Source organism: Entelurus aequoreus, linkage group LG27 (genome assembly GCF_033978785.1).
Source record: "Entelurus aequoreus isolate RoL-2023_Sb linkage group LG27, RoL_Eaeq_v1.1, whole genome shotgun sequence".
In the NCBI taxonomy this organism is placed as follows: Eukaryota; Metazoa; Chordata; class Actinopteri; order Syngnathiformes; family Syngnathidae; genus Entelurus; species Entelurus aequoreus.
The window spans coordinates 35,074,063-35,087,120 of NC_084757.1; the positions used below are offsets into that span (position 1 = coordinate 35,074,063).

At 36.0% G+C, this 13,058-nt stretch overlaps 1 protein-coding gene across 1 annotated transcript in view; it reads left to right on the plus strand.

Annotated features, from left to right (window-relative positions):
• Nucleotides 1-13,058, plus strand: part of LOC133644381 (coiled-coil and C2 domain-containing protein 2A-like) — a 104,117-nt gene that overhangs the window by 48,086 nt on the left and 42,973 nt on the right. Inside the window, exons 26-30 of the mRNA XM_062038801.1 lie at nucleotides 12-179; nucleotides 244-301; nucleotides 363-472; nucleotides 10,634-10,730; nucleotides 10,843-10,941. Coding sequence (XP_061894785.1) covers nucleotides 12-179; nucleotides 244-301; nucleotides 363-472; nucleotides 10,634-10,730; nucleotides 10,843-10,941 — 532 coding nt within the window. The remainder of the gene's footprint in view (nucleotides 1-11; nucleotides 180-243; nucleotides 302-362; nucleotides 473-10,633; nucleotides 10,731-10,842; nucleotides 10,942-13,058) is intronic.

Here is a 13,058-nt window from a genome sequence, read left to right on the forward strand (position 1 = left end):
GGGACCCACAGGATTCTGGGACTCAACCTTTTCCACCTGGCCGAGCCCAAGCGTCCGCTGAAGCCTCAGAGGAAGGAGAGGAAGAAAGTGACGGCTCAGAACCTCTCTGACGGCGACATCAAACTGCTGGTCAACATCCTGCGAGCCTACGACATCCCGGTGCGCCGCCCCCCTAGCAGGTGAGCGTGGTCGCTCCGCCGCCCCCGACACTGAATGTGCTATCTAAACAAAGTGCTTCCTCAGCAAAGCGGCACAGACGTCACAGGGCGGCATGCAGGCCGGCGACTGGTTGCTGGGCCAGGTAGGACTGGCACTCACCTCCTCCTTCCACGTCCTCCTCATGCTGCTGTCATGTGACCTAGGTCCAGGTCAGACCCTTTGTGGAGGTCTCCTTCCAGCGCAACGTGCTCCAGACCACCACGGCCGATGGACCCAACCCCTGCTGGAACGAAGAACTGCAGCTGCCTTTCAGGTCCGCCTCTCATGTTACACACATTTATACTTGTACTACCATCAATACACACATTTATACTTGTACTACCATCAATACACACATGTATACTTGTACTACCATCAACACACACATTTATACTTGTACTACCATCAACACACACATTTATACTTGTACTACCATCAATACACACATTTGTACTTGTACTACCATCAATACACACATTTATACTTGTACTACCATCAATACACACATTTATACTTGTACTACCATCAATACACACATTTATACTTGTACTACCATCAATACACACATTTATACTTGTACTACCATCAATACACACATTTATACTTGTACTACCATCAATACACACATTTATACTTGTACTACCATCAATACACACATTTATACTTGTACTACCATCAATACACACATATATACTTGTACTACCATCAATACACACATTTATACTTGTACTACCATCAATACACACATTTATACTTGTACTACCATCAATACACATATGTATACTTGTACTATCATCAATACACACATTTATACTTGTACTACCATCAATACACACATTTATACTTGTACTACCATCAATACACATATGTATACTTGTACTATCATCAATACACACATTTATACTTGTACTACCATCAATACACATATGTATACTTGTACTACCATCAATACACACATTTATACTTGTACTACCATCAATACACACATTTATACTTGTACTACCATCAACACACACATTTATACTTGTACTACCATCAATACACATATGTATACTTGTACTACCATCAATACACACATTTATACTTGTACTACCATCAATACACACATGTATACTTGTACTACCATCAATACACACATTTATACTTGTACTACCATCAACACACACATTTATACTTGTACTACCATCAATACACACATTTATACTTGTACTACCATCAATACACACATTTATACTTGTACTACCATCAATACACACATTTATACGTGTACTACCATCAATACACACATTTATACTTGTACTACCATCAATACACACATTTATACTTGTACTACCATCAATACACACATTTATGCTTGTACTACCATCAATACACACATTTATACTTGTACTACCATCAATACACACATTTATACTTGTACTACCATCAATACACACATTTCTACTTGTACTACCATCAATACACACATTTATACTTGTACTACCATCAATACACACATTTGTACTTGTACTACCATCAACACACACATTTGTACTTGTACTACCATCAATACACACATTTATACTTGTACTACCATCAATACACACATTTATACTTGTACTACCATCAATACACACATTTATACTTGTACTACCATCACTACACACATTTATACTTGTACTACCATCAACACACACATTTGTACTTGTACTACCATCAATACACACATTTGTACTTGTACTACCATCAATACACACATTTGTACTTGTACTACCATCAATACACACATTTGTACTTGTACTACCATCAATACACACATTTGTACTTGTACTACCATCAATACACACATGTATACTTGTACTACCATCAATACACACATGTATACTTGTACGACCATCAATACACACATTTATACTTGTACTACCATCAATACACACATTTATACTTGTACGACCATCAATACACACATTTATACTTGTACGACCATCAATACACACATTTATACTTGTACTACCATTAATACACACATTTGTACTTGTACTACCATCAATACACACATTTATACTTGTACTACCATCAATACACACATTTATACTTGTACTACCATCAATACACACATTTATACTTGTACTACCATCAATACACACATTTATACTTGTACGACCATCAATACACACATTTATACTTGTACTACCATTAATACACACATTTGTACTTGTACTACCATCAATACACACATTTATACTTGTACGACCATCAATACACACATTTATACTTGTACTACCATTAATACACACATTTATACTTGTACTACCATCAATACACACATTTATACTTGTACGACCATCAATACACACATTTATACTTGTACTACCATCACTACACACATGTATACTTGTACTACCATCACTACACACATTTATACTTGTACTACCATCACTACACACATGTATACTTGTACTACCATCAATACACACATTTATACTTGTACTACCATCAATACACACATTTATACTTGTACTACCATCAATACACACATTTATACTTGTACTACCATCAATACACACATTTATACTTGTACTACCATCAATACACATATGTATACTTGTACTATCATCAATACACACATTTATACTTGTACTACCATCAATACACACATTTATACTTGTACTACCATCAATACACATATGTATACTTGTACTATCATCAATACACACATTTATACTTGTACTACCATCAATACACATATGTATACTTGTACTACCATCAATACACACATTTATACTTGTACTACCATCAATACACACATTTATACTTGTACTACCATCAACACACACATTTATACTTGTACTACCATCAATACACATATGTATACTTGTACTACCATCAATACACACATTTATACTTGTACTACCATCAATACACACATGTATACTTGTACTACCATCAATACACACATTTATACTTGTACTACCATCAACACACACATTTATACTTGTACTACCATCAATACACACATTTATACTTGTACTACCATCAATACACACATTTATACTTGTACTACCATCAATACACACATTTATACGTGTACTACCATCAATACACACATTTATACTTGTACTACCATCAATACACACATTTATACTTGTACTACCATCAATACACACATTTATGCTTGTACTACCATCAATACACACATTTATACTTGTACTACCATCAATACACACATTTATACTTGTACTACCATCAATACACACATTTCTACTTGTACTACCATCAATACACACATTTATACTTGTACTACCATCAATACACACATTTGTACTTGTACTACCATCAACACACACATTTGTACTTGTACTACCATCAATACACACATTTATACTTGTACTACCATCAATACACACATTTATACTTGTACTACCATCAATACACACATTTATACTTGTACTACCATCACTACACACATTTATACTTGTACTACCATCAACACACACATTTGTACTTGTACTACCATCAATACACACATTTGTACTTGTACTACCATCAATACACACATTTGTACTTGTACTACCATCAATACACACATTTGTACTTGTACTACCATCAATACACACATTTGTACTTGTACTACCATCAATACACACATGTATACTTGTACTACCATCAATACACACATGTATACTTGTACGACCATCAATACACACATTTATACTTGTACTACCATCAATACACACATTTATACTTGTACGACCATCAATACACACATTTATACTTGTACGACCATCAATACACACATTTATACTTGTACTACCATCAATACACATATGTATACTTGTACTATCATCAATACACACATTTATACTTGTACTACCATCAATACACACATTTATACTTGTACTACCATCAATACACATATGTATACTTGTACTATCATCAATACACACATTTATACTTGTACTACCATCAATACACATATGTATACTTGTACTACCATCAATACACACATTTATACTTGTACTACCATCAATACACACATTTATACTTGTACTACCATCAACACACACATTTATACTTGTACTACCATCAATACACATATGTATACTTGTACTACCATCAATACACACATTTATACTTGTACTACCATCAATACACACATGTATACTTGTACTACCATCAATACACACATTTATACTTGTACTACCATCAACACACACATTTATACTTGTACTACCATCAATACACACATTTATACTTGTACTACCATCAATACACACATTTATACTTGTACTACCATCAATACACACATTTATACGTGTACTACCATCAATACACACATTTATACTTGTACTACCATCAATACACACATTTATACTTGTACTACCATCAATACACACATTTATGCTTGTACTACCATCAATACACACATTTATACTTGTACTACCATCAATACACACATTTATACTTGTACTACCATCAATACACACATTTCTACTTGTACTACCATCAATACACACATTTATACTTGTACTACCATCAATACACACATTTGTACTTGTACTACCATCAACACACACATTTGTACTTGTACTACCATCAATACACACATTTATACTTGTACTACCATCAATACACACATTTATACTTGTACTACCATCAATACACACATTTATACTTGTACTACCATCAATACACACATTTATACTTGTACTACCATCAATACACACATATATACTTGTACTACCATCAATACACACATTTATACTTGTACTACCATCAATACACACATTTATACTTGTACTACCATCAATACACATATGTATACTTGTACTATCATCAATACACACATTTATACTTGTACTACCATCAATACACACATTTATACTTGTACTACCATCAATACACATATGTATACTTGTACTATCATCAATACACACATTTATACTTGTACTACCATCAATACACATATGTATACTTGTACTACCATCAATACACACATTTATACTTGTACTACCATCAATACACACATTTATACTTGTACTACCATCAACACACACATTTATACTTGTACTACCATCAATACACATATGTATACTTGTACTACCATCAATACACACATTTATACTTGTACTACCATCAATACACACATGTATACTTGTACTACCATCAATACACACATTTATACTTGTACTACCATCAACACACACATTTATACTTGTACTACCATCAATACACACATTTATACTTGTACTACCATCAATACACACATTTATACTTGTACTACCATCAATACACACATTTATACGTGTACTACCATCAATACACACATTTATACTTGTACTACCATCAATACACACATTTATACTTGTACTACCATCAATACACACATTTATGCTTGTACTACCATCAATACACACATTTATACTTGTACTACCATCAATACACACATTTATACTTGTACTACCATCAATACACACATTTCTACTTGTACTACCATCAATACACACATTTATACTTGTACTACCATCAATACACACATTTGTACTTGTACTACCATCAACACACACATTTGTACTTGTACTACCATCAATACACACATTTATACTTGTACTACCATCAATACACACATTTATACTTGTACTACCATCAATACACACATTTATACTTGTACTACCATCACTACACACATTTATACTTGTACTACCATCAACACACACATTTGTACTTGTACTACCATCAATACACACATTTGTACTTGTACTACCATCAATACACACATTTGTACTTGTACTACCATCAATACACACATTTGTACTTGTACTACCATCAATACACACATTTGTACTTGTACTACCATCAATACACACATGTATACTTGTACTACCATCAATACACACATGTATACTTGTACGACCATCAATACACACATTTATACTTGTACTACCATCAATACACACATTTATACTTGTACGACCATCAATACACACATTTATACTTGTACGACCATCAATACACACATTTATACTTGTACTACCATTAATACACACATTTGTACTTGTACTACCATCAATACACACATTTATACTTGTACTACCATCAATACACACATTTATACTTGTACTACCATCAATACACACATTTATACTTGTACTACCATCAATACACACATTTATACTTGTACGACCATCAATACACACATTTATACTTGTACTACCATTAATACACACATTTGTACTTGTACTACCATCAATACACACATTTATACTTGTACGACCATCAATACACACATTTATACTTGTACTACCATTAATACACACATTTATACTTGTACTACCATCAATACACACATTTATACTTGTACGACCATCAATACACACATTTATACTTGTACTACCATCACTACACACATGTATACTTGTACTACCATCACTACACACATTTATACTTGTACTACCATCACTACACACATGTATACTTGTACTACCATCAATACACACATTTATACTTGTACTACCATCAATACACACATTTATACTTGTACTACCATCAATACACACATTTATACTTGTACTACCATCAATACACACATTTATACTTGTACTACCATCAATACACATATGTATACTTGTACTATCATCAATACACACATTTATACTTGTACTACCATCAATACACACATTTATACTTGTACTACCATCAATACACATATGTATACTTGTACTATCATCAATACACACATTTATACTTGTACTACCATCAATACACATATGTATACTTGTACTACCATCAATACACACATTTATACTTGTACTACCATCAATACACACATTTATACTTGTACTACCATCAACACACACATTTATACTTGTACTACCATCAATACACATATGTATACTTGTACTACCATCAATACACACATTTATACTTGTACTACCATCAATACACACATGTATACTTGTACTACCATCAATACACACATTTATACTTGTACTACCATCAACACACACATTTATACTTGTACTACCATCAATACACACATTTATACTTGTACTACCATCAATACACACATTTATACTTGTACTACCATCAATACACACATTTATACGTGTACTACCATCAATACACACATTTATACTTGTACTACCATCAATACACACATTTATACTTGTACTACCATCAATACACACATTTATGCTTGTACTACCATCAATACACACATTTATACTTGTACTACCATCAATACACACATTTATACTTGTACTACCATCAATACACACATTTCTACTTGTACTACCATCAATACACACATTTATACTTGTACTACCATCAATACACACATTTGTACTTGTACTACCATCAACACACACATTTGTACTTGTACTACCATCAATACACACATTTATACTTGTACTACCATCAATACACACATTTATACTTGTACTACCATCAATACACACATTTATACTTGTACTACCATCACTACACACATTTATACTTGTACTACCATCAACACACACATTTGTACTTGTACTACCATCAATACACACATTTGTACTTGTACTACCATCAATACACACATTTGTACTTGTACTACCATCAATACACACATTTGTACTTGTACTACCATCAATACACACATTTGTACTTGTACTACCATCAATACACACATGTATACTTGTACTACCATCAATACACACATGTATACTTGTACGACCATCAATACACACATTTATACTTGTACTACCATCAATACACACATTTATACTTGTACGACCATCAATACACACATTTATACTTGTACGACCATCAATACACACATTTATACTTGTACTACCATCAATACACATATGTATACTTGTACTATCATCAATACACACATTTATACTTGTACTACCATCAATACACACATTTATACTTGTACTACCATCAATACACATATGTATACTTGTACTATCATCAATACACACATTTATACTTGTACTACCATCAATACACATATGTATACTTGTACTACCATCAATACACACATTTATACTTGTACTACCATCAATACACACATTTATACTTGTACTACCATCAACACACACATTTATACTTGTACTACCATCAATACACATATGTATACTTGTACTACCATCAATACACACATTTATACTTGTACTACCATCAATACACACATGTATACTTGTACTACCATCAATACACACATTTATACTTGTACTACCATCAACACACACATTTATACTTGTACTACCATCAATACACACATTTATACTTGTACTACCATCAATACACACATTTATACTTGTACTACCATCAATACACACATTTATACGTGTACTACCATCAATACACACATTTATACTTGTACTACCATCAATACACACATTTATACTTGTACTACCATCAATACACACATTTATGCTTGTACTACCATCAATACACACATTTATACTTGTACTACCATCAATACACACATTTATACTTGTACTACCATCAATACACACATTTCTACTTGTACTACCATCAATACACACATTTATACTTGTACTACCATCAATACACACATTTGTACTTGTACTACCATCAACACACACATTTGTACTTGTACTACCATCAATACACACATTTATACTTGTACTACCATCAATACACACATTTATACTTGTACTACCATCAATACACACATTTATACTTGTACTACCATCACTACACACATTTATACTTGTACTACCATCAACACACACATTTGTACTTGTACTACCATCAATACACACATTTGTACTTGTACTACCATCAATACACACATTTGTACTTGTACTACCATCAATACACACATTTGTACTTGTACTACCATCAATACACACATTTGTACTTGTACTACCATCAATACACACATGTATACTTGTACTACCATCAATACACACATGTATACTTGTACGACCATCAATACACACATTTATACTTGTACTACCATCAATACACACATTTATACTTGTACGACCATCAATACACACATTTATACTTGTACGACCATCAATACACACATTTATACTTGTACTACCATTAATACACACATTTGTACTTGTACTACCATCAATACACACATTTGTACTTGTACTACCATCAATACACACATTTGTACTTGTACTACCATCAATACACACATGTATACTTGTACTACCATCAATACACACATGTATACTTGTACGACCATCAATACACACATTTATACTTGTACGACCATCAATACACACATTTATACTTGTACGACCATCAATACACACATTTATACTTGTACGACCATCAATACACACATTTATACTTGTACTACCATTAATACACACATTTGTACTTGTACTACCATCAATACACACATTTATACTTGTACTACCATCAATACACACATTTATACTTGTACTACCATCAATACACACATTTATACTTGTACTACCATCAATACACACATTTATACTTGTACGACCATCAATACACACATTTATACTTGTACTACCATTAATACACACATTTATACTTGTACGACCATCAATACACACATTTATACTTGTACGACCATCAATACACACATTTATACTTGTACTACCATTAATACACACATTTATACTTGTACTACCATCAATACACACATTTATACTTGTACTACCATCACTACACACATGTATACTTGTACTACCATCAATACACACATTTATACTTGTACTACCATCCATACACACATTTGTACTACCATCAATACACACATGTATACTTGTACTACCTTCAATACACACATTTATATTTGTACTTTTGTTAATACACACATTTATACTTATACTTCCATCAATACTACCATGTATACTTGTACTACCATCAATACACACATTTATACTTATACCTCCATCAATACTACCATTCATACTTGTACTTCCATGACTACACACATGTGTAGTTGTACTTCCATCAGTACACACATGTGTAGTTGTACTTCCATCAGTACACACATGTGTAGTTGTACTTCCATCAGTACACACATGTGTAGTTGTACTTCCATCAGTACACACATGTGTAGTTGTACTTCCATCAGTACACACATGTGTAGTTGTACTTCCATCAGTACACACATGTGTAGTTGTACTTCCATCAGTACACACATGTGTAGTTGTACTTCCATCAGTACACACATTTATACTTGTACTACCATCAGTACACACATGTGTAGTTGTACTTCCATCAGTACACACATGTGTAGTTGTACTTCCATCAGTACACACATGTGTAGTTGTACTTCCATCAGTACACACATGTGTAGTTGTACTTCCATCAGTACACACATGTGTAGTTGTACTTCCATCAGTACACACATGTGTAGTTGTACTTCCATCAGTACACACATGTGTAGTTGTACTACCATCAGTACATGTTGCATGGTGTCATGTCCCCATGTTGTCCCCCTCAGTGCACCCAATGGAGACTACAGCATTGCCAGCTTGCAGTCGCTCAAAGACGAGGTCTTCATCAACGTGTTTGATGAGGTGCTTCATGAAATCGGAGTGGTGAGTCCTTTGCTTGCGTGTCATGACGCAATACTGATGATGTCATGACGCAATACTGATGATGTCATGACGCCATACTGATGATGTCGTCACCTCCGCCTCTCCGCCGCAGACTGACGAAGAAAAAGGCAAATCTGTGCACACTCGCCTTGAGAAGCACTGGTTAGGTTCTGTCAAGATCCCTTTCAGCACCATCTACTCCCAGTGCAGGGTGAGAACACACTCATGTTGCGTCACACACACATGCTACACACTCATGTTGCGTCACACACACATGCTACACACTCATGTTGCGTCACACACACATGCTACACACTCATGTTGCGTCACACACACATGCTACACACTCATGTTGCGTCACACACACATGCTACACACTCATGTTGCGTCACACACACATGCTACACACTCATGTTGCGTCACACACACATGCTACACACTCATGTTGCGTCACACACACATGCTACACACTCATGTTGCGTCACACACACATGCTACACACTCATGTTGCGTCACACACACATGCTACACACTCATGTTGCGTCACACACACATGCTACACACTCATGTTGCGTCACACACACATGCTACACACTCATGTTGCGTCACACACACATGCTACACACTCATGTTGCGTCACACACACATGCTACACACTCATGTTGCGTCACACACACATGCTACACACTCATGTTGCGTCACACACACATGCTACACACTCATGTTGCGTCACACACACATGCTACACACTCATGTTGCGTCACACACACATGCTACACACTCATGTTGCGTCACACACACATGCTACACACTCATGTTGCGTCACACACACATGCTACACACTCATGTTGCGTCACACACACATGCTACACACTCATGTTGCGTCACACACACATGCTACACACTCATGTTGCGTCACACACACATGCTACACACTCATGTTGCGTCACACACACATGCTACACACTCATGTTGCGTCACACACACATGCTACACACTCATGTTGCGTCACACACACATGCTACACACTCATGTTGCGTCACACACACATGCTACACACTCATGTTGCGTCACACACACATGCTACACACTCATGTTGCGTCACACACACATGCTACACACTCATGTTGCGTCACACACACATGCTACACACTCATGTTGCGTCACACACACATGCTACACACTCATGTTGCGTCACACACACATGCTACACACTCATGTTGCGTCACACACACATGCTACACACTCATGTTGCGTCACACACACATGCTACACACTCATGTTGCGTCACACACACATGCTACACACTCATGTTGCGTCACACACACATGCTACACACTCATGTTGCGTCACACACACATGCTACACACTCATGTTGCGTCACACACACATGCTACACACTCATGTTGCGTCACACACACATGCTACACACTCATGTTGCGTCACACACACATGCTACACACTCATGTTGCGTCACACACACATGCTACACACTCATGTTGCGTCACACACACATGCTACACACTCATGTTGCGTCACACACACATGCTACACACTCATGTTGCGTCACACACACATGCTACACACTCATGTTGCGTCACACACACATGCTACACACTCATGTTGCGTCACACACACATGCTACACACTCATGTTGCGTCACACACACATGCTACACACTCATGTTGCGTCACACACACATGCTACACACTCATGTTGCGTCACACACACATGCTACACACTCATGTTGCGTCACACACACATGCTACACACTCATGTTGCGTCACACACACATGCTACACACTCATGTTGCGTCACACACACATGCTACACACTCATGTTGCGTCACACACACACATGCTACACACTCATGTTGCGTCACACACACATGCTACACACTCATGTTGCGTCACACACACACATGCTACACACTCATGTTGCGTCACACACACATGCTACACACTCATGTTGCGTCACACACACATGCTACACACATGTTGCGTCACACACACATGCTACACACTCATGTTGCGTCACACACACATGCTACACACTCATGTTGCGTCACACACACATGCTACACACTCATGTTGCGTCACACACACATGCTACACACTCATGTTGCGTCACACACACACCATTAAATACATGCTACACACTCATGTTGCGTCACACGCACACCATTAAATACATGCTACACACTCATGTTGCGTCACACACAGACCATAAAATACATGCTACACATTCATGTTGCGTCACACGCACACCATTAAAGACATGCTACACACTCATGTTGCGTCACACGCACACCATTAAATACATGCTACA